This window comes from Mya arenaria, chromosome 14 (genome assembly GCF_026914265.1).
Source record: "Mya arenaria isolate MELC-2E11 chromosome 14, ASM2691426v1".
In the NCBI taxonomy this organism is placed as follows: Eukaryota; Metazoa; Mollusca; class Bivalvia; order Myida; family Myidae; genus Mya; species Mya arenaria.
This window is the reverse complement of record NC_069135.1, coordinates 30907924-30933944: the sequence shown is the minus strand read 5'-3', so window position 1 is coordinate 30933944 and position 26021 is coordinate 30907924. Positions and strand designations below refer to the sequence as shown.

General features: G+C 33.1%; 2 protein-coding genes across 2 annotated transcripts; both read right to left on the bottom strand.

Annotated features, from left to right (window-relative positions):
* Positions 1-993: 993 nt before the first annotated feature.
* LOC128216585 (uncharacterized) lies at positions 994-11041 on the bottom strand. The gene is made up of 4 exons (XM_052923196.1): positions 10706-11041; positions 10490-10522; positions 1883-2075; positions 994-1616 (listed from the first exon to the last, which is right to left on the bottom strand). The coding sequence occupies exons 1-4, from the start codon at positions 10868-10870 to the stop codon at positions 1405-1407; spliced, it is 603 nt and encodes a 200-aa protein (XP_052779156.1). The 5' UTR covers positions 10871-11041; the 3' UTR covers positions 994-1404.
* Positions 11042-20574: 9533 nt separating this feature from the next.
* On the bottom strand, positions 20575-21865 carry LOC128216586 (uncharacterized). The gene is made up of 3 exons (XM_052923197.1): positions 21680-21865; positions 21331-21487; positions 20575-20926 (listed from the first exon to the last, which is right to left on the bottom strand). The coding sequence occupies exons 1-3, from the start codon at positions 21773-21775 to the stop codon at positions 20655-20657; spliced, it is 525 nt and encodes a 174-aa protein (XP_052779157.1). The 5' UTR covers positions 21776-21865; the 3' UTR covers positions 20575-20654.
* Between the last annotated feature and the right edge of the window lie 4156 nt (positions 21866-26021).

The window sequence follows — 26021 nt, the reverse complement described above, 5'->3', positions numbered from 1 at the left end:
TATGATTGCCAAGGTACGGTCAGCTTCCACGATGTCGCCGTCGAGTTAATACCTTAATTTCCTCAGGGATATCAATGGAGTATTTCTATAGTAAAGATGTAGTGCATTCCAATAGTACATTTGGTACTTGTTTTATTCAGTTATAGTAAATGAATAATACTAAGTTCCTTTTTATCTCAGCAAAAATGTCAGTGCAGAGTTAAGACGCCTCATACAATCATGTACTTTCCATTTAAGATGCTTACGTTTCATAAATGAAAGCGATAAATTTCTTGCATTACTACATGTAATGTTAAGAAATCTTTTGTGTACGAGCATGCCATTTCTTGAATACCTGATGACCACAAAATATTAAAATAACGGAAAATATCAAACGTCCATATAACTCTATTTAAACTGACATAACCAAGAATGCAGTAGAAACCAACTTGGAAGTCAAAGTAAGAGTGTACAATATATACGGGGTTTTCTGACTTTGACTTAACAAGGGCGTTCGGCACTTTTGTTTTGAACCAATACAGAAAAATAAGTTCCGAGCGACAGCCTCACGTTGAACATATGGTTCAAATTGATTATAAAAATAGATTTTTCATCATAATATATTCTTATAGTATTGCATATATAACATATATTTAATTCAAAGTCATGTTTCAGTGTATATAGTTTGATTCATTACACTTCAGTATTACCAACAAGTGTTTTTAGACAATACTGTAAAGTCACAAACGTCACACTGCCTGGATACAGTAAAACATTTATTTTTTTTAAATTATTTTTAATATTTTTTTATTTTTTTTTATTATTATTTATTTTGGTCAAAATAATGAATATATGTCATTTAAAAAATTACTCCACAATTTTTCATGAAAGAAAATTAGTATAATATATAAATAAATTATTTATTTATATATTATACTACAATTCTTTTATGAAAAATTGTGGAATAATTTTTTAAACAACATGTATTCACTATCTTGACCGAAATAAATAAATAATAAAAAAATAAAAAATAAAAAATAAAAATAAAATAAAAATAAGACAATATGAAATAAGTATGTATTACTGTATCATGGCAATGTGACGAGCACCTGTGGTTTGTACCATGCGCGCGCACCGTAATATTGTTCACTTTAAATGTAAATATGAGCAAACAAAACATACATAAAACGCAGCGCAATGAACCATTCTAGATAAAAGTATTCCAACTTGTATGTTGTGATAATTTTCGGCTTCATAAGCATGGGCGCATTCACGTCAAATCCTTGAAACACTCCTGATGGGTATTTTGCATTATGGATTCACATACGTTGTGCATATACATTTTTGCCATTCAAATTATTGTACCGGCAATGTTTGTAAGATTTATATATCAAATCAACGAACACATGAATTGTAAGCTTACAGTTAAATACATGATTCCGCATCTCCTATTTTATCTGCTTTGTTTTTTAGAAAGTTCTCGTCCGTTCTTAAGAAATATATTTTGTTTCCGTCGAATCCGGCATAAATGGTTTTCTTAACTCCAGGATGTTCATAATAACAGCCACTAACGATGCTATTTTTGGTAACGCTCCCGATTATTCGGCGAAACACCACCAAGACAACCGATTTACAATCTAAAAAAGAATCCATAACAAAATTAGAAAATACTGCATTGATCTTATTTATTTGTTTGGAATACTGAGACAAGAAAAATTACTTGATAAGTCGAGTAACACTAAATCAGTAAAGTGCAGTAACTGTGACTGCAATGTTTAAAGTAGCCCGTGCAACCTTTTAGACTTAGTAGAGTATCCTACTTGTATACAAAATAACCTTGATCACAAGATATATTAATTCGTTACGATGTAATCATAACATAAAGACAAGTGAGAAAACAAACCTTGTAATTCTTCCATGGCGGCATTGCATGAATCTTCAATCCTGGTTTGAAATGTGCATAATACTACCAATGGCTCGGAAGCTGTTATGTCTGTCTTTGTTGGACAATCAACGAAGTTAATGGTCTTGAATTTGCGTAATAGGTTAATACGAATAGTCTCATCCAATCCATTTTCGCAGTACAACTGAACATTCTAAAATGAAAAGAAATGATATCAAGTCAATATACTTTGAAATGTTGCGGGTTTTTTCTAAAATAATAACGTGATAAAATTAGATATATCTACGTTTCAAATACTATGTAAGTTGTTTTCTTAAATATTTCACCACTTTTTAGGGGCCATATTTCAAGCAGAAATATATAATTTTGATATCGCTTTTACCATGCAGTACCAATGTTCCTCATGGGATCATACTTCTATTATACATTTTAAATAAAATATATTATTTAAATACATGTATAATAATTGTCTAACAACTGAATACGACAAAAAAATGTTTTCAAAAGGATCTCGGGCAAGCAATTGAAACGGGGTATCACTGCGAGAAATGACATTATCGCAATTATGCAAACCTTCACTGTTTTGTTATCTTGGGCTTTTTAAGTTCTTATACATTACGGACCTTTTCATTAAACTCCTAAATAAGACTTACCACAATTAATAATATTGTTTTAATATTTTAAAAAGGATGAATTAATGTCGAAACAATGGTTCTAATAAAGGATACCGAGTTTAATTTAAAAGAATTGTGCAGAAAACCCGGTATTTATTTCTTATGGAACTATAGGTGACCACAGTAAATCTTTTAGTATTTACCAATCATTAAATATTTTGCCCTTTCTGCTATTTAATATATAATACAGGTTAGTAATAAATCTAAGTTTTGATAAAAGTATGTGTATATGTAAATTCATAAAGAACGGTGTATGATTTAAACTTACGGATCCATCTTGCTTGTTTTTGCAACAACAAAACCATTTTTTACAACAGTTCCAGATATTCCACAAAACGATTTCGCACCAGACCCAGATATTCCATAAACACAAACATTTTTTGACGCGGCCGCAGGACATAGCTGCTAATAACACAATTGAAGATTTAGTTCCAATGGTTATGAAATATGCGCGTGTGAAAGCATTTAAAGGTAAAATTCCTTAGTTTCTTCAATTTAAGAAAGATTTTCTTCAAGCGAACATAAACAATGTGTCAACACTGCTTTATAGTAATAAACAAACCACCAAAGCATTTATCTAAGATAACCAGTCAAACCGGATCAAATCTTTTACCCAATCTCTTCACTGGATTGGCCGATAGTACAGCTGTCAATTAAATAAGCTGACAGCTCGTATTAAGCCAATAGCTTAAATGCTTAAAAAGGAATTTCTATGGTGCACTCGTGTGGGGCTGCAGGGAAAAATGCTTTGTCATTTCTCGCTAATGAGTTACACAATTAAGAATACTTTAGGTTTAAGGAAGATATTTGCATTTTTGTAACGAAGAAGTGGTTTTAGTTAGTAATAATTATAGAAGCGGTGATGTCAGTTTCCCATGCACGCGCTTCTATTTGTTCATAACACGTTACTTCAACGATTTGATTACTCCTGTATGACACAAAATGGAAACGTTCTAAATTCTTTCATTCGTAAAACGAACGTTGAACTATTGCAGCCATTGTATTGTCCGAAAGCAATCACACTCACAGAGAAAATGCCAACAAAACTTTGATTAGACCATTTAATCTTGTGTTTGAAGGCCGAGTGAATATACTTTGAAAAGTTTGAAGTAAATTATGATTATATTAGACAATTCATGGTGTCATATACTTGAGCACATGAAATTATTTCTACAGTTCAACTCATTTTATCTTTATTTCTACCGCACATTAATACATTTATATTACTATGCAACAGAAAAAAGCCAATATAGTACAATAAAAGCAATAACTATTCACATTTATAGGATTTTTTTTCTGTTCATTACATTACATTACATTGCAAATAAATGTTTCTATGTAATAATACCACAAAGTATTTTGTTTTAAATATCCACACTCAGGCAAAATAGTGAATGGTCAAGAGAAAAATACAGTCGGAAATGGAAGCAAAATATCATTATTACGCCTAATGTCTTTTACGTTCAAACAAGTTTATCATCGTTTAAATATATATTATCGTATGTCTGAAAAATCGTTTGCGTATCGCCCTATCGTTTTTATGTTTCGTTACGTCGATTTATAGATTTGATGAATAGTTATTATATTCTTAAACGCTACTTATTCAAAATTCCCCTTTTATGTTGAAACCGGCTGTAATTTATTTTCACAGGGTCATGGAAAGTATTCATTGAAAACTTTTCTAAAGCATGTGTATCTTTCACATCTCCTTTGATCCAAAGACAATCTTGTGTGCATTTCTCTGACGATAAATGACTCTGTTATTTTTATAAACATAAATGCGCTGAAATTCTTTTCTATCTTCACGATTGATGTAATATGGCGGCGCACGAATATTATATAAATGCATGAGCATATTGCATTGATTATTTTATTCATAAACTACTTCTACAAACTACATTGTTGAAATGGCAATTTTACCACGATTTTGTAAACGTCAACATGTGGCTGACGATATAGGAGTCTGTTATGTTTTTTATAAACATAAATGCGCTGAAATTCTTTTCTATCTTCACGATTGATGTAATATGGCGGCGCACGAATATAAAAGCATAAGGATATTTCCTTGAAATTTTCTCTAAAGAATGTTTAACTTTCTCATCTCCATTGATCCACAGACAATCTACTCGTTTATTTTCCATCGTGTTCTTTTAAATATATTGGATCAAGAGATCGAGACCGAAGTACACCCACCGATTGCACCGAAAGGCCATGCATCTATGGCCCCATACCACGCCATAAGTGAAGACTCAAACTTTTTTTAAAGGAATCTTGGTTTAAACAATATTTATTCATATGTTGTTAATATATCAGCATGTTACAAGTATACAGGGTAAATGATTGAAGAGATAGCTTAATGCTGATATTAAGACTTCTTTCCTAAAAGGAATCTTGCGTGCATGTGTCTGACGATATAGAAGTCTGTTATGTTTTTTTTATAAACATGAATGCGTTGAATTTCTTTTCTATCTTCACGATTGATGTAAAATGTCGGCGCACGAATATAAATGCATGGGGATACTGCATTGATTATTTTATTAATTAACTACTTCTGCAAACTACATTGTTGAAATGGCAATTTTACCACGATTATGTAAACAAGATATATTTTCATTTGTATAACATAAGTTTTTTTGACTAAAGACGCTATGCGTACCTTGTTGAGTATCTTAAAACCGTGATCTCAGTGTATTATACAGTACCATGTTTAAATTCATGCGGGTAAGGCTCCTTATAGTGTCGATTTTATTAGTATTAACATGTACGGTGGACAACTTATATATATGTACATGTATGTGTGTATAAAATAAAAAAAAATAATATGTAAAATAAAAGGTTCTGTTTCGTCAGATTTACACGTCAATAGTTTAAAGCCTAGAGGTGTATCAAACAGATGAATGTGTTGACATGGACAAGGTTTGGAACTCGTCATTCAGTTCTTTAATCATTTATTGAAAACAATATTTTAAAACGTTTGAAATCGGTTTACCGTGACCGTGGTCTCTGTCCCTCTGACAAAAAATAATTAAGAAATCATCTACTGGCACATGGTAATTTAGCTTCATGGTATTATATCGAAACTGCTCATGGGCAAAATACCACTGAAATAATACGGTCCTTGGTCAAATCGCCAGCAAGCTCTTGTACGGACATAACTTTCAAACAAAGTTGAATCCAATAAGCTGTTCTAGGGGTTCATATTTCTTTAGTGATTGCTTTTCTATGGGGTGGTTATTATTGTTTATGACAAATGTAATTTTGTCGTTAAAGTTTACGAATTAGACAAAAATTTATTTCCCTTGTTTGTATGCCTCTGATAGGTGTAGCTAGTTTTGTACAGGAAAAGCACGAGGATTTCGTGCATTTGTAGCGTGTTATCTCCATTCAGCCTTTAGGTACAGCCGTATACAGACGTTAATTTTTTGCTTATCGATAATGGAGCAAAACGGTGGTGAAACTCCAACACGTGGTACAAACGATAGTTCACACGAAATTTTGATAGAGTTGCGAGGACTTAAAAGGAACCTTTAATTTAATTGAAAGACGAGGTACGTGAAAATTCTGTCTCAGCAAGTGATTTAAAAAAGTTGAAAACCGAAAAAGACATTAATTGGAGGTTTGAAGGAAACCGTTTGCAATACGAATTTAACTCGGCAATTGACGATAACTTGAAGCAGTTGAATTGGTCTGTTAAAAAAATGTTCAGCAGTCTACACAGCAGTACATGGGGAAGCCTTATTCCGTTCGAGGCTCCTACGGACCATGTATCGCTTGCGGAGAAGCCAACCACATCAGACGAAATTGTCCATACACCAATAGGAGCAGCCAACCTGAACTACCCGCTAGAAAGTGAGACGTCCTATATAACAGGAAATCCTGACAGTGAGATTCAAGATGAGTATTCTAATTTAAGAACTTTTACTTTTGATCTGGACCGTTTCACGGAAGACTGTTTTGTTTACGAGCAAGGTCAAAAAGAAATATAGTTAGAAATAGGTTAAAAGAGCATTTTAAATTCTGGGAGAGTATAGGAGCAAGCCAGTTTATTTTAGACACTATATTGTTTGGGTACAAAATTCCCTTTTATTCTTTACCTATAAAATCAATAATGAGAAATAATCCGTCGGCATTGAAAGAGAGTGCGTTTGTTGCACAAGCAATTAATGATTTATTGGATAGGAATTTGAACTGAAAAATGCTTGCATGTAACTACTGTTGTAAACCCTCTTTCTGTTTCCGTTCAAAATAACGGTAAAAACGTTTAATTCTGGATTTAAGAATGGTGAACAAACATGTATGGAAACAATATATCAAATATGAAGAGCTCAGGCTTGCTCTGATGTATTTAGAAAAGGGTAGCTGGATGATTAAATTTGATATACATTCTGCATATCACTTTTTAGATAATTATTCTGAGCATACAGAATATTTAGGATTTTCATTCACCGATGAAAATGGTGATACCTCATACTACAAATTTTTAGTTTTACCATTTGGATTAGGTGTGGCACCCTATTTTTATACAAAATTTACTCGTCCCCTCATAGCAAAATGGCGGGGCGAGGGAAAAAGGTGATTATGTTCTTAGATGACGGTTTTGGAACTTCAGGTAGTTTGGGTAGTACTAGACAGTTAGCTTTTGATATAAAACAAGATCTGCTGGACTCCGGCCTGGTGCCCAAATTTGATAAGTCGATCTGGGAACCAATGCAGATACTTGAATGGTTAGGTGCAATTTTCAACATGATTGAATATACAATCTGTATTCCGCAGCGCAGAATAGATAAAACCTTGGTCACACTAAATGAGATTAATCATTGGTCACGTGTCCCTGTTCGGACTGTTGCTAGTTTTACACAATTAAGTTTTTGAATACTAAAAGTCTTGATTATTCGGGTGAATGTTCGAAAATTGTATATAGTGATGCGTCAGGAACAAGTTATGCCGGTTTTGAAGTTGGCACAGTAAATGGGGTTTCCCATGGTACATGGTCTGTAGAGGAGAGTGTTCGATCCTCGACATGGAGAGAATTGTGTGCTGTTTACAGGGTGCTTAGATCAAGGGCACATAAATCTCAGTAATCAGAGAATTAAATGGTTCACTAGCGTTTGCAGTATAGTTCAGAAGGGGTCCATGAAAGAAGATTTGCAAGATTTGGCAATGAAGATTTTTAACATCACTTCAAATCATTCTATTCACTTAGAATTAGAATGGATTCCCCGTAATGAGAATGAAAGGGCCGATTATTTGTCAAGGGTTATCGAGAAAGATGACTGGGGTATCATTTATACCATTTTATCTTTGATTCAGGCTAGGTGGGGCATGTTAGAAGTAGATTTTTTCGCCTCGGAACACAATGCTAAGTTGCCAGTCTTTTATTCTACATTTTGGTGTTATAAATCATCAGGTGTTGATGCATTTACTTATAACTGGGACTCGGTTTTTGGCTTATTTGTTCCACCTGTCATAATTGTTGCCAGGGTGCTTACAAAAATGCGCAGTTGCAAAGCAAGTGGTGTTCTGATTGTCCCTGAGTGGAAATCGGCAAGTTATTGGCCTTTGATATGTGATAATTCCGGGATTTTCAGGTCAATTGTCCAGGATTGGATGTTCTTGCCCATTGATAAGACATGGGTACAGCCGTATACAGACGTTAATATTTTATTTCTTAAATTTTAAGTCAAAAGACGAGTGGTTTCACCTGTATTGTGTATTTTCACATTATAAATGTAAAATCTTATACTGAAGATGTATCTTGGAGTAAAGAAAATGTTGTTACGTTTATAAGTTTAGTAGATATTTGTCATTAGTAGTCCGGTAGTTGCTAATGACGAGTAAAAGATTTGAGAATATGATTTGCATTTTAATATATGTAATTTCGCATACTACAATCTCTTCTTTTTGTTGTACAAAGTTATTTTTCATTTATGTTCAACATACTGGTATTTGGTATACTGGTATGTTTGTATAACATGTATATATCAAGTTTATTAAACATGTTGTGTCATGTTTGCTTAAGATAAGCTGTTATTCATGCATAATGAATATAGTTAGTTCAATTTATGTGTTTGCAATGTTCATGATAAGCTGTTATTCATGCATAATGAATATAGTTAGTTCATTTTATGTGTTTGCAATGTTCATGAACTTGACAGAATAAACATGTATGTTATTATTAATAAAGAAATAGCCGGTCTGTTGCATCCACTAGGCTTATACCAAAAAACATATACTTTTTTTTTTTTGGTTTGAGGACGGTGGCGGTAAATGTTGCAATGGTTTACACTTATAGTGTTGTGACATTTACCGCAGCTGGTTTGTCCTTGGGCTATCAGAGGTGTGGTCCATAAGGGAACGTACCTTATTTTCATAGAGTTACCGGCCATTAAGCATGATTTTAACACGTTTGGCTCTGTTGTACGTTGAAAAAAGCCAAACTACGAGACTTGTCTGACACTAAGTACACATCATCAAATTCATGACTGTGTAGTAGTGCAAGATGAACTGTTCGTTACGCAAGGTTGTCCGGTTAGCACAGTGGTAAGTGCACCCGTTTCTCACCTATGCGACCCTGGTTCAATTCCTGGCCTGGGCGCATGTGATTTTGGTTTGTGGTCACCAAGTCGGACAAGTGGGTTTTTTTCAGGTACTCCGGTTTTCCCCACAACACAAGACCATACTCTCGTGCGAACAAGAGGGGTTAATATAAGTTTCTAAAGCTTGTTTCACAATCGTTATATAACAAATAAGTTTAAACTTACGCAATGTACATGTCTTTAAGTAACGTGACATTGAACATATCTATTTTCATGGCATCATTGCAGAGTGTTTATTGAACAACTCAGATATTGTTAACACTACCACTAAGAAACATGTGTCCAAGCCTTTGAAAATTTATGTGCCCATTTTTACTGTTAAGCGTTTATGATTTTGTTTTAATAGCCTATCCTGTGTCAACTTAGCTAGCCCTCCTGTTATAGTTCTAGTTTTAATACACAATGGATATATTTGTCACCGGTATATACTGCCCAATTCTATCGTAGATTAGGTTTTTATAACTCAGAGTGTCAAACAGCAAGATGTTTGTCCAGGTATAGATCTGGTGAGGTTAAGTCTGTTATTAACTTGAGATGACAGGGCCCATACATTGACCAATTGTTAAATCATAAAAACAACACACCGGAAAAACAACATGCACATAATCAACAACGTTTGAAAGGTTTTGGCCTTCCCCACCTACTTTTGCAATGCGGAATGCCCTAAAATATACTAGTGAAACGAAAAATAATCAAACCCCAGTCCCTACTCATACTCCTACTACTTCTGTTACTACTGCTATGTCTACCAACACTACTACTACTACTACTACTACTACTACTACTACTACTACTACTACTACTACTACTACTACTACTACTACTACTACTACTACTACTACTATTACTACTACTACTACTACTACTACTACTACTACTACTACTACTACTACTACTACTACTACTACTACTACTACTACTACTACTACAACTACTACTACTACTACTACTACTACTACTACTACTACTACTACTACTACTACTACTACTACTTCTACTACTACTACTACTACTACTACTACTACTACTACTACTACTACTACTACTACTACTACTACTACTACTACTACTACTACTACTACTACTACTACGTCTACTACTACTACGTCTACTACTACTACTACTAAGACTTCGGTCTTAGAACATTCTATGCCATGATGCTTTATTTTGAAATTTCTCAGAAGTTTCCTGTGAATGCTGTCAAATGATAGAGGAATAAACTAACTGGGCTACCTGAAAAATAAGCAGGAAAATTTGGTAAATATTTAAGATAAGTTTTGCTGTCATTTTTGTCACATGTAACAGGGAATTGAAAAAAAAAAAACAACATAACCCACCTTTTTCGTTGACTTTATCCTTTCGTAATTCCTCTGAAAGACGATACAGGTTCTTAAGTTGTTATTGTGAAAGCGATTATGATAAAAGTGATGTGATAAACAATATGTAAAATTTAAAGATTTAAAAACGCAATATTGACTTTGTATGTTCAAATAAGTTCATAATTACTAAATAGATCTTTATACATTTAACCCAGATGTTAAATCTAAATATACCTTTCTGTAGCAACACTGGCAGAACACTATTAATACTATTCCAGCCAAAACTGTTGCTCCAGCTAAACTCCCAAACACTATTGAAATAACATCCCTAGACATCTTACACTTTTTATGTCCGTCAAAAGCCCCGGTGCAAATAAACCCGAAATCGCACTCGCACATAAACCACAAATAATTCACAAATTATGCCTTGATATTGGAATCAAATGGTTTATCGCAATATGAATTCAGTCATTACCTCATTGTTGTCTTTATTCACACAGAAATACTCACTACAAATCAAGCTGCAATGTTTAAACTTAACTCCTTATGTGTTTTTATACAAGCAGTCCTTTCAAGATAGCGTGCGTGGTACAAAAGAAGATACAAACTACATTTTCAAATACTTAAGTGCCTTATCGTTGTAGAAGTGCATTTATCTTATGTCATGCTGTTTACGGCTATTGCAAGTTGGTGTAATTCGTTTAACAACCATCGACAGTGTTAGATAATTTAACGCATAAGTTGTGGTTCAAGCATGATTGTTAAATACATAATTTATATTTTGGTAGGTTTCGGATCTACCTTATAAAGAAAATAGTGGTTTTCAAAATAAGCATATCAAGCTAATATTATCACAATACAAGTAAAGACGGTGTTCTACGAACCAATTGAATATTATTTTCTTTAAAATTGAATAATATTGCAAACAGTTTAGTTTTAAAGCTTGACATTGCCGGATTGCTTTTCTCAGTGGGTTATGTATTGGTTTATAACAAGCCTACAACACAGATGACGAAAGGCCATTGGTCCAGGACTGGTCACGCGGTGACCCCATATTAATTGATATATAAAATTTACCATATTCGGGTTCGAGCTTCTTATAGGTTTATAACATTACTTTTATATTAAATTAAATATTCTTTCTTTTGTTTTTTATTCCTTTTTCTTTTAACCTTCAACATTTTTAAGCATGTTAAATGCATGAGAATTGCATTACTGTTTTTGTCAACAGTCACTGAAAAAGTTTAGCACATTTTAACAGCATGTATCAATGCATACCCATAAACAATTTAAACAGTTAAGTTAAAAAACAGTAAACGCGAAACAATATAATCATCAATACAACAAAACTTGATGTAGACATCACTAACAAAACTGAGTAACAATAATTTATTATTAGATTCCGATCCAACCCGAGGGCAAGTGCATAAGAATCCATCATTTGGTTCCATTTTGAACATGTCTCTCACATTTTCGTTTGACCCCTTGCTAAAATAGCTCCTATTGTAGATTGGACTAGCCCCGCCCCTTCCCTCCCCAAACACATGTTGGCATGTATTACAGTTGGTATCCGGACATTTTGGTCCTTTAACCAGTTCAGCCTTGCCCCAGATCATTTGATAAATTTATTGTGGAGACATTTCACCCACTACTTATGATACCATCGAGATACCTTGCCATTCCCCCTTTTTAAAGAGAATTAAAACAAAGCCAGTATGTGTATGAATTAAAGAAAATACAAAATATGAAGAAGTTTCTAAGTGGTACATATATTGTGAAACACTTGACGTCTTGGTCTATAACTGAAGCTGGTTAAGCTACAACAAAAAGCTACTTGGGTTGTTGCTGAGTTACACCATTGGTCGCTTGTGCTGAGGTTGGGTTGCATCAATTGGCTTCTTGGTATGACGTTGAGCTAAAACAATTGGCTACTTGGTTTGACTTTCAACACTTTGCTACTTGGTGTGAGATTGAGCTACAGTGTCGAGCCAAATTATTCTACACGTTTCTTAGCCATTTATGTCTATAGATTACACGACCCTAGGCTGGTTATGCCTAAAGTTTGCAGAATGCTTAGATGTTTACGAATATAGTTTGCGAGGCTCTAAGCGGTTAATGTATAAATCGTAACTGGCTATGTCTATAGTTTGCATGGTTATGGTTATAGTAAGCATGAACCTTGTAAAGTATGCATTCAGATTGATCGTTTGATGATTATTTGTTTGGTTTGCATTGTCTCCAGTTAGACAGTACAAAGCTTGTTATGTCTATAGTTTTGCACGGCCCTCAACTGATATGTCTATTATTTTCGCAGTCCTAACCTGTTCAGATATATAAATAACACAGTCCTACGCTTGTTATTGTATTCAATTTGCACTACCCTCAGCTTGGTATGTATTTAATTTGCATGATCCTAGGCTATTTAGATAGTGCTATAAAATTGTTTATGTCTAAAGTTTGCACTATTATAGACTACTATAACATATTGCGTTTTTTACTGTGTGTGGCATAAACGACTTTGATCAAGTATTTTGCTGCTTTTTGACACCTTATTTTACAAGGTATTTTTTACCCTCTTCGACATTTTCAGAATTAGTTGGTGACTCGAAAAGTATGTGCACTTATCCGAAGCTTTGGCCCGGCACTGCGCACAAGATGGGATTTAAACAGATTGCATTGTTTTGTGTCATGCCACGGAAATTTGTCAAAAAGTATTCATGGTGTGTGTTTTGATCAAGTAAATTTTGTAGGTGGCGGTGTCACCGCGCCAGTCAAATCGTTAGGCTGTCCAGTTAGCGCACTCGCTTTACACTTAGACGACTCGGGTTTCGATTCCCGGTTCGATGTGGGTTTGGTTTCTGGGACAAGTCGGTTTCTTCCGGTTACGGTACTCTGTTTTCCTCCACAACACAAAACCACACTCTCGCTTAACATCTTGCCAACGAAAGTGATAAATATAATATTGTAACAACTTTTTTCGCAATCTTTCATCAATAAATGAGACTTTAAGCTTAAACTAAACTAATACTTCAAATTTGGAAACAACGCCGTGATATCGTTGATTATTGCTCTCATATCAAACGCAGTTTTAAACTTAGAAGATGCGTAACCCACACTTCTTCGTCAATGTATTTTAATATATACATGACATACTACAGAAAAAAAGTCCTTTAGTCGAAAGCTTAAACATAAACAATGGCAACGGGTTTAAGCCAGAAACACAGAAAAACAACATAAAACTAGGAGTGTTTATCAAGAATTGTTGGGGAACCGCCTTGGAACGTTAAGCAAAATGTAATTTTACAGGAAGTTTAAATTAAAATCCGAACGTCCAACCTCATAACCATAACCAAAATGTAAAAGCAAGCGGTGTCATTCATGTCATTTCGAATGGTTCATGATGAATGAAATCTAGGAATCTAAACAAAATCAGTTTTTTGTATCGGCGGGCTATCAAACTAATTTGACATCGAGACTTCGTTCTAACCTACATGTACACCTATCCGGAAACTGGACAGACATGTAACATATATTCGTGTGGTGCTTCTTTCATTGACTTCCACAGACAAGCTTTGTTATTCACCCTTGATATGCCAATGCGTTATGTTAATCAAACTCAGCCGAAGAAATTAAAATTAAAAGGGTACCTGCATAACAAAGTTTTTATTTATTCGTTCATTTATACTTAATAGTACTCCTGCAGCTTACTTTCATCTACTTTTTAACTTTTGTAAAATATGATGGGTGTCAAAACATAAAGCGAAGTTGCAAAAGAAATAGACTTTAAGGGGAAAAAAGTTTTGCTCAACCCCCCAGGGGGAATTTTGTAGACCCTGATTTTATGAAAGGGTATCATCTTACACTCATTTTAAGACATGTTTACGCCTTGTTCTTTTGGGCGTTTGGAAACTACAACATTTTAAATTTCGTTACCAAATATCTTTTTACTTTCGAACATAGCTTTCACTTGTAAAATACTTCCATTTTCTAACAGAATTTTAATTCAATTATATATGACGTAATTAAACACACCAAAAGTTTTTCACCTAAAAATGAAGATGTTTCAAGGCTCAATATACCATATTTAACGTTACTGCAAAACTTCCAATATTTTATTACGAAAAACAAGCATCAAAATAATCTGCATCGAATTGATGAGAAATATTTAATTATACATCAAAATTCAGACATTACTGATAAATAAGACGTAATGTTAAACTTTCATGGGTTGCCTGTCTATACACATTACACAAATAATGCCTACATTTATCGTCATGTTGCAATCATATCTATACAATGATCCCTGTTTTTGGCACAAAAGCAAATTACAAATAATATTTAGAAAAACAATCACATGTTCTAATAAACGCACATGTAGAATGCGTTACTTTGTAAAAAATATGTTTCAAACAATTTCTAAAGTATTCAGAACTAGATTTTTTAACTTCACACGTTTTACATCACAACTCTAATCTGTTATGCAAAATTAAACTGAAACAACAAAATGAACAACCTTAAGATATAGACAAAATACTAGTCTATAAAATACTTTACTTGAAATTTCAATTAAACTACTTGACATTTTAACTCGATAAGTCATAATACAACACTCCTATGTTTTATGTTAAACGACTAGACATATTATATTCTTAAAAGGGAATACAATTGAACCTGTCAATTGTAGTTAACGTAACCAGTGTTAACCAAAATAACTTTGACCATGAAACGAGACTCTATAATTGTAAATGTACGCATAATGATGAAAAAAACACTGTCTAGAAAATTGCTGTACACCCTCAAAACAAATTGGTTTCTTACATGTAGTTGTCTTACATTATATTTAAACAATTTGACATTTGTAAACATTATGTTTCATGTAAGAGACAAATTGGTATGCTCATACATCTTACAAATTTTGCATAATTTACATAAAAATGATGTCTACAAGTTTTTAAGATTATCCTAGAAGCTCAAATTATGAAAACAGAACACAAAAAAACAAACCAGACATAAATAATTTAAATAGTTAGTTAAAATAAATAGTTTAATAAATTTTGGCCGTAATACATAGAGACAGTAAAGTGAATTATACAAAGATATATTATGCAAGCAGCCTCCAAACACGCCATGATACTCAAGAATTGATCACACAAGAAGTAAATAAATATAATATTGATACACAAGCAATATGAATAAATAATACAAATAATAAATATACATAAAACATAATCAAGACTTATAAACATGTCACACCATTATACCTAACATTTTAAGCACAACATCCATAAAACAACAACAATAAGAACATTGAAAAATAAAAAACCTATTCATTAACTTTGAAAAAGGTAGGTAAGGAGGGATTAAACTAAAACTAAAATAAACAACCGCTCGGCTGGTGGTGTGCTTAACAATGAAATTGGCGCTAAAAACAGCGCCACCTGTCACCTAAGATTTTTTGGAAAAGCGTAACGTCAGAAAGCGCTTAAAAAGTATCGTACGTATGTCTAAATACTTAAATTATATAAGAAGCTCAAATCATGAAGACAAAATCTAACATATCTTAAGTAGCAGTCGGCAATGCCCGATATATTGTATACTTTCACCAGGAACACTAACTTTAAAGAAATAAGAAGCACTTCCCCTTCTCAACGAATGCGCAGTAAAATATCCAGAAATACACGCCTAATGCAACAATACCCCGAGATTTGCATCAAGGTATTGAGCATCAAACGAAATCAGGCTCCCATTGCTAGGAACACAACAGGCGGGCGCCTCAGCACGGGTATCAAATGACACTTATGTAAAAAGGCAGTGACAGGACACAAAGGGGAATTTTGAATCTTACACAAAGGTTAACAAAAGGTTTTTTTACCGAACTGATTTGTTTTAGAGTATTTAAAAAAATACAATTATCAAACATGGACGATAACTGGGGTACAAAGCTCGATTGTCTAGCCATGGTGAAAAAAAAAACATAAATAAAAAAGAACACCAAAGTGTACAACGCAAAGGATTATCAATGTCTAAACAGAGAAATATCTTGAATAAAATTTCCACGCATAGTCAACTTGAATTGAAAATTGTCTAAAGTGAGAAATTCTACATCGTGGAGAACATGACAGAACCGGACACCATTAAGGCCATTTTTCTTTTTTTTAATTGGTTAACGGATTTTTAAAAAAAAATGGATGGGTGGTGCGAAAAAAAAGGATTTTATACTCATACTAATCGGTTTTTTTTCAATCAAAATAACAACAAACAGCAAAGACATGTTCATAGATTCATATGAATGACATTTGAAATGCTTAAGTATGTTTTATTTCCTATGCAACGCAATGTCTGCAATGCCTCAATATTATAATGAATATTGATATGTTCAAATGCTCACTTTGTCATACACATGTTTGGCTTTACAGTCCAACGTTCTCTACTACCGATTTCAAATTTAAATTAATGGAATTACTATATAAGCATTTTAAACACTTCCACCTTAAATTAATGTCACATTTAAAGTCTATATTATGACAAACTTTCAGTTTTAGTGTCACTTTTTGTTAATGTTTATTGAAGCACCACCTGACTGCAAGAGTTTTCCTATTTGCAACACTATTTCCATATATCAGCCTTACAATGAATATGCCTGTGTCTCCTCATTGCTGGGCACTACTTCTCCTCAACAGAAAAAGCAAACTGCAGCAAATTTCACCGACTCAATTATTTTTTTAAATGAAACAAGGAAATGTAAATAAAAAAAATATTTATATTCAGTAAAGCATTATTTGAACAAAATTTAAGTTACCCAAGATTTTTATTACTTGAATAGTAGTCTCTATATAATTTTATAACAATTAATGCCTTCTGGAACAAACACTAGACAATGTATTTAATCAATAACTCTGGTTTATATGTGATTTGTTAACATTGATACAGACTTTTGTATTATCTCAACTCAATTGAGGCCGCCATTTTGAAAACAATTTTTAAAGCAACTGTGCACCAGACAAACAATTTGCAAGAAAAAAAGAAAATTGTCGAAGACTGACAAAAGCTTGGTATTAATGTGTACAATTAATGCATTGAAACTTACTAACTGAAGTACCACATAGTTTACAATTTATTTAAGTTTAGCAGTTATTTTGTATTTTTCCATTAAAAAGGATTACTTGGTATGTCTACCTAGTAGAATTCATTCCTTATGCACAATTTCTTTTTACATTTTGGTACTTTTTTACAATTATGATATCAAAGAGTAACACATTCTATTAAATAATTGTCCTAAGATTCATTACAGAAAAATACTTTTTTTTGGTGCCAATCTGGTGTACTGTCCCTTTAAAACTGCATCCCTATGGTGCAAAGGATCAGGCAACAGGTTTTACATCATTTTATGTGCGCAGAAAAAAACCCTGACTTTTTTCAATATTTAAAAAAAAAGTACCAACAAAAAAAGAAAATTCACTTTCTTTGAATTTTTTTTTTTAGTTTTCGAAATAATTGGGCGGCGGATCCGTTAACCAATTTATTTAAAAAATTAGACAGAATACATATTAAATTATGGAAATATGCACAATACATTTGATAACAATGAGCATCGGAAATATATTACTTTTTCATATTTGTTTTACGAAATATTATGTTATGATTTCCTGTACGTGTGTTTTTGCACACGATACAGCATCTGTTATAGTAGATTTATGTTTTAAAGGTCACGAATGCAGCCATTTTCACCTAATTAACATAAACACAAAATTATATTTTCTCCATAATAATTATACGTTTTTTACTACTATAAAAACACTCTGTTTTTCAATCTTTTTCAATCACTGAAACTCATACTTAGTATTTCTGTGACATTCCTATTTAAATAAATGCATGCAATCACTTAAAAAAAATCCGATGATTTCCAGTCAATAGGTCAATCCAAAACAATAGCAGATGTAACTTTCAGTGACTATATTGTCGAATCCAAACACGCCTGTTCTAAAGTAGTATAGAATATGAATTCTTATTTCCATTTCCAATGTTCACTTTTAACATGTCATCGTGTCAGAAAGGAGGAATTTAAAAGCATTCACAATTACACGACGTATATGACAACCATTTTACAAGAATAACTCCGTGTAACATTTTCTTATATTTGGTGTTTATAAAATCTGTCAATTATCGCTTTTGCAGTTTGAAACCCAACGGAATATTCACGTTTATATATGTACGTGTATAATGGAAATGTATCAGCGCATTGCAAACTTTTCATTTATTAAATGAATTCGGACGATACAGAGATTTTTTATTTATTTCACTGTAATATCGTATTGTATTTCACGAGCATATATCACGAGTGGCCTACAATCACGTGTTCGCTACACATTTACCCGTGGGACGCACCTCAAACAAAATTTTACCTGTTGACGTTGCTGTTAATTTTTAAAATCGCTCTAACGGTCTTGGACCATGTGACATTCGTTGGGGTTCGTCCAGTAGATTCCAAAAATGTATACTTTTACCGGTGTATCTTTAACAGTTTTCGAGCCATCGGTTTTGAAAGTAAAACCGTTGAAGCGTAAATAACGTGTATTCGGTATAATGGCTTCCACTAAGTAAAGCCTTATTATTCTTTGTCGCACTTGTTGTATCTTGCCCGACAAAATGTATTGGGCCACAAAGTATGTGTTTCCGCATGAGGTGTGTGAGGAGTATGATACACCTGTTTGAGTCCACCATGCAGTGGTATCTGGTGCATATTATCCCTCCTCGAAAATCCGCGTTCAAAAGTTATACATTTGTCGGACTTTATATTTGCCGACCGGTTACAATATATATATATCATTCTTATAAGCGTGTCCTCCCCTTATATACTCCCAACAAACCAAGCTATTCCATTGGTTGATATTTCTAGTCAGGAATGTTTGGCATGATAATCCCCTGCTGTGCATTCCCTGTTTATTACACTTTTATCACAGTAGGGGCTAATTTCCTATTTTGTGTTTATTGGCTCAGGGCCGTAAGGGGTTGGCACTTTTAGAGTAGGTAATTTCAGAGACACATTTATACATATAAACAAAATGCATAGCTAACGTATTTAATAATTAAACCGATTGGAAAAATATAATTAACATAAAAGAGTGATAAGTTCTTTATATAGTTAAATAACATATATATTTAAATCCACTTTAAATGAATGGTCGACATTGTATTATCCAAATTGTGGAGCATCATGATTAAATCATAATAATGGGCTATTATATATATAAATATCATTACTCTTATTCTGATTCTTAGGAATTGTAATAATAATATAAGGCAATAAAGATTGAGACACATACGTTGTGTACTGTACACGGATTAGGGGGGTCTTATAGAAGGCTTAAACTAGGCCTTTAAAGACTGAAATGTTCAGACTTGAATAAGAATGATTCATATAAGACAGCAATGAATATACGGAGGGGGGCAGGAGGAAGAAAAGGAGGAGAATGAAGAGGAGGTGGAGGAGAAGCTGGAGGAGGGGAAGGAAAAGAAGATGGAAAGGATGGAGCAGGATGAGAAGGAAGATAAGAAGTAATGAGGGAGGGGAAAGTTGGATGGAGGAGGAGGGGAAGGAGCAAGAGGAGAAATGGTGAAAGAAAGGAGGAGGAGGAGGAGGAAGAAGAGGAGACGGACGGGGAGGAGGAGGAGGGGGGAAAGAAAGAGGAGGAAAAATGGTCGCAACACGGAAGTACATTACGAATTCATAGAAACAACAACCATATTTTGTCTGAAGGGTTACGTGCAAATATGGTGAGGATAATGATAATATATAAGTTATACACTTTTGCAAGCACTTTGCTTAGTTCGAAACTCGACACGTCTCATTACTGATTTGTTATGTCTTACGCATGAGTTCTCCATTACGTTCATTACAAATATTTCTGCCACAGAAACATGCGTCATCCAAAATAGCCTCCAAGGCATTGAAATTTTGCGCCAAATATTTCCCGCCAAACTTCGTTTAGTAAAGGTTCCCGCCGTCACGTCATCTTTCGCACATGCGCAGAGCATGACGAAGTGACATTATTACTACTTATGATATACTTTAAACTAATAAGGAGTACTTTAGGTAAAAATACTTGTTTTCCATACTTTATTTATCTTTTGTTACATAACATAACACATTATTGTGTTATTTTCTTATCATTGTTCAATGAAGTCATGTTTGAGTTCTTAATTCTTGCCGATCCGCTGCAAAATTAAGTGCAAACAACAACGCATACAAAATTGGAACGTTTTTCTCTGGGTTTAAACTAAGTTCTTTATAATAGTTAACAATAGGGAAAACCATGTTTTCTGGTGTTCCAAAAGTCTTCGTCGCCTTTTGGACTATGGAATAAATTTTTTTGCTTGTGTAAATTTCAGTGACGTTTTGGTGAACGGACTCGCTTATTTTGTCGCAACAGGTGATCACCACAATTCTCGAAACATCTGAAATCAGACAATACAAAACATCATAACATGGTAAAAGGAAGACATACTTGCCTATACATTGGGTATTACATACTAAATTAAACCATGCAAAAGCGTTCGAAAACGTGACCTGGTCTTATCCACTGAGACCTCGGAGAAGACAGCTATTATAACTCTGACAAAACTTGATATCTTCTTTCGCCATCAATAATAATTTTCTCATTATACGGTTTTATATCACTTATGGTAGAAACACTAAACGATGAATTGAATAACAATATAAATAATCATTGAACGTGTAGTTTTAACTTTTGTAAACCAATTATGCAGATGTTTCCCCATTGTTTTATTTAGTACTAATACTAATAAAGTTGTGTATAAGCGTAATGCTAAATATTGAAAACATATATCTTTAGTATTACCGCTTGGAATTAAACTATGCAAGTTCCTCATTTTTCTCGTCAAAACACTGTCATCGTGAAGCTGCAGTGCCTCAGCACTAACAACAATGATAACACAATGTGGTTTATTTTCTTGTCTATTGTGAAACCCTGTTCGTTCACTCCCAACTGAACTAAACTGAAATAACACAATAGCTTGAATGATGTATAAATGAGCATTGTTTTTATATCTTGATTTTATCCAGTTGAAAAACAAGTCCATTTCTATTAAAGGTATTATGGTTGTCTTTGGCTAAAAAGAACTTCAAACCGAGAAAAAAATATTTACGACCTACCATTCACATTGTTTTTTTTTTATAAATATATTTACTTTGTGGTTAATTTCTACTTCTCCTTCCAAAACAGCTTTCAGGTCTTTGTCTGTTATGCCGTTGTCCTCTGGCGACTTTGCCAGAGTAAATCCCATCGTGTCAAAAACATTCACTTGGCTAAATAAATCAGTTGTCTTGCCTTGAATTCGAAGCAACTGAAAGCATACCGTTATATATTTACAACTCCACTTCCATTCCTTAAATGAACTGCCTTTGGGCAATTGCGTTTATCAATCGATGAACACAGCAACTTCGGATATGTTCGGATCGCAATTTATCACATAACAATGTATGTAAAAATCATTTATTTTGATATTGTTTGTATTGTGCCAGCAGGTACCGTAAAATATAAATCAACATTTAAGAAAGTGTTAATTTATTATATTTTAAATGTATGGTTGCCATAAGTGTTACAATTTTACGTCTTAAAGTGATTTCAAGTGATTGATCTTTTCCCGCGTTATTGTGACTTCATTTAAAAAAAAAATGTTTCCGGTAACAGTCGGGTCATTCTATTCACAGCTAGGGTAAGAAAGGATTTTTGAAAGGTTTTCTTAAAGCTGCACTCTCAAAGATTAAACGTTTCGAAAACTTTTTAAGTTTTTGTCTTGGAACGAGCGAATTTTTGCGAAAATGCATGGAAACCAGTTATATAAGACTGGGGACAAAAATAGATCGCAGAATTTTTATATTGAAGTTCAAAAATTGGTGTTTTATGCATTTGTCTTTAACCGTTAGTAATGGTTTAAGCCATAAAACATTAATTTTCAAACGGAAATATGAAAATCTACTATCTGATTTTTTGTTAGCAATCTTACATCAGATATTAATGCAATAATTTGCTCTTTCCAAGAGAAAAAATAAAAAAGTTGTAAAAATGGTAAATCTGTGAGAGTGCAGCTTTAAATGAAATGAAATATGTAAAAAAAAAATATTGAATGAAATAATGAACTATTGACTCCACACACTTTGGCCAGTCCAATTGCGTTCATTTGATGTATTATTTACAAAGTAAGAATGGCAAAAGAGTTACGTTGCCATCGAAATAATATATCAAAAATAAATAAAAGGCAAAAAACAATTAATATTATATATATAATAGTAAATATTTAAACTACCGAATAAACATAATTTAAAATAAGAATGTTATAATACCTTACAATCAAATTAAAAATAAAATAAAAACGTATAACCTTAGTGGTTCCCACACCACCTATGTCTTCGGTTTTTACTGATGAAACATCTGCAATGCGCCCTTTGGAAATCGAAACTATCGAATTGATGAACGCCGATTTCCCAGCGCCAGTGTTTCCAACCAAGCATAGGTTGAGCCTAACCTTCCCGAAGTCACTCTTTATTTTTTTTCTTAGATACGATTCAGTCTGCAATGAAACATATTTTAACTTTACAAAACGTGTTTTATTTCTATCATTTCAAACTCTCATGCAATCATGTTATGTAAAAGATAAAGAGCAGTATTTAAGTACGCTTTTGTAATTAACGTTAGTTGAGAATTCCTATCGTGGTATTTGTGTCAACCCGATATTTCTTTTTCACGATGTGGTGTGTCAAACAATAGAACATACTTAAATCATTGTAATGATCACTTGACTCCAGCAGAATGCATATACGTCCTGTATAAAACAGTTTTATTTTGCAATACACCGATAAACATATAATGTATAATGTATTTACACTTGAACTAATATTACCATTGATATATAAATTAACAAAATTGCTATATGCTTGAAGCTGGTAAAATGAGTTTATAAATTTAATTCAAATGTATAAGTTTATTTCCATGGATTGTTTTTGTCATTTAAATCGATAACTTGTAGCTTCCATGAGCCAATGCAATAGAATAAAATGGATATATTTGTTTATTAAATACACTATTCAATATACATTTACTTTATTGTTTAACAATTCAAAAATCATGCTAGGGACTTTATACTGACGTAGAATTGCCATTGGTATACAAATAATGTACACATTAAATTGCTTTGCAGTTCATTCAATGCTTTATTGCAAAGTTTAAAAATACAATCAGAATAAACATTTGTACGTTAATCATATTGAACTTGACAAAAAAATGACATTCATTTGTCATGTATAATTACCCTAATAATAAGTAGCACTAGAGATATAAAATTGGTATGTTGTTTATAGTACACTTACCGATGACTTAAGAAAACAGCCGGTCATTCTATTTGACAATTTGCAACGCATACAAGCTGGCAATATTTTTTTCATTAGATTAGCTAATTTGGCTTACCAGAAGTTTTTTATCCATCAATGCACTATGAATATATATTAAATAATGTGACGCCCGACATTATGTTTGAAAATTTTCTGAAAATAGGAACACTTAGATCGCGATAATAAATACTGCATCAATGATATTGTAAGATCATTTTCCGAAAACGTCCTCGATTTCTGTATTAAAGTTTAAGCCCCATGTTAATTTAATAAATAAATTCATTTGAATGTCGTTTGACATCTAAAACACATTTCAAACCGTTTTGTGAATAAATTACTTATTATATAAGTATATAATAATGCGACTTTTCAAATAAAATTCAGAACAAAAAATCAATGATATTCGTACTTTCACAAATGAATCATTTTCAGTTTTCCTCCATTGTTTGTTGCCCATACTGTACGTGTAAATGTTATGAAATATTATTATCTGTTAGCTCAAACGCACGTTAGTTTATACAATCTTGAAGTAGAACCCGCCCTTCCTTTTGCCTTTTTTGCCACGCCTCCTTCTCCCGCCTCTATACAATGTTTTGTTCAATCAATACACATAGTAGATAACTGATATCTACCCAAATGGAAGGTTTGAATTAGTGTGGATTAGGTCAAGGTATTTTTGATAAAATTGAATTAAATCAGCTGATAAATATTTCAAACAATGACAAATATGTAACAAAATTGTTGGATACCTCTACTTCAGGGAAAGATTCGAATACTGCGTCAGCCGATTTAAGAGAAAAAGAGAACAGCGTGGAAAACAATGAGATACTTGCTTTGTAAAAAGCGATGAACAAACGATAGGCGATTTTGTTTGTAACAAATGTCGGCTTAAATCTAAATCTATTCCAAGTCCGTAATCGAACGTGTTTATTGTTTAGGGACAGACGGTAGAATTTCGAAAATCCATACACATAATTGATATACTAAATCCTTGTCATATCTGTATATTTTTAAATAGCTGGTTTGAATCCTGCAGTTAAAAAAGCAATTTACACTAGATTCGAAGAGCACAATATACATTTATCAAGAATGAGCAAAGTATTTCTGGAGAAAGAATTGAACGGAACGTGAGATTAAGAATCATGTTGTTACCTGCACGCGGATTCAATGTATTCCAGCTGATTTATTCAAAATATACGTGTTTTCAAACATTGACTGTACAACAAAAATTGCAATGATAATATAAATAAAAAATGAATTGGAATTCATTTTTTGAAAGAAAATTAAAACTAAACAACTTTGAAGGCCGGGTCAAGGTTTGATATTAATGTGCACCCATTGCCCCTTAACTCGAGAAACAAACATCATCACAGACAAGTTTGAATAGCTTTAGCTAGAATGGTACAGTGTGCTGCACTGTATGATTTTGTTCACTTAGTTTAATATTTAAAGTGTACTTGGAAAATATAATGGAGCACATGCCTGGTACGCACCGATAAAATGTAAAAGATTGGTGCAAACACCGGTAAACAATGGTTTAAAATATAAAACGATATGACACTGAACTGACGTTTTATGTAGTCTATAGCCAATATTTTAGATCAAAGGGTACTTGCACATTTACTTATTATTTTCATTTATTATATCCACTGTATTATGTTAATGCAATTCTAATGTACAAATTATAGATAAATACTGCTAATTAAATAAACCCTGTATCGTGAAATAAACCATTTACATTCGCATTTGAGCTGATTTGCACAAGAACCATCTCAAAACAGAAAAAAGACTCTTGTTGGGCGCATCATCGGTTTTTCCCCATCTTTATATAGCAGTGAGACACTTGTTGGGCGCATCGTCGGTTGTTTCCCTTCTTTTAAAGGTTAACTTTGCTTATAACACTGTATATTAAGTAGGATAGAAGCAAATGGAAACGTCTGCTATCAACCGCCGATATATTGTCTCCGTTTGTTGTATTTTCCTCAATCACTTATCGCTGTCTTAAGTAGTCGTGGTGCGGTTATTCTCGTACTTGACTCTTGTGACGTCGATATTTTTATATGAGTGTTCCTTTAAATCGTTGTAGTCGCTAAGAAAAAAAGATTGATACTGATTTAGCCGTTTTAGATGCTTATAATCGGC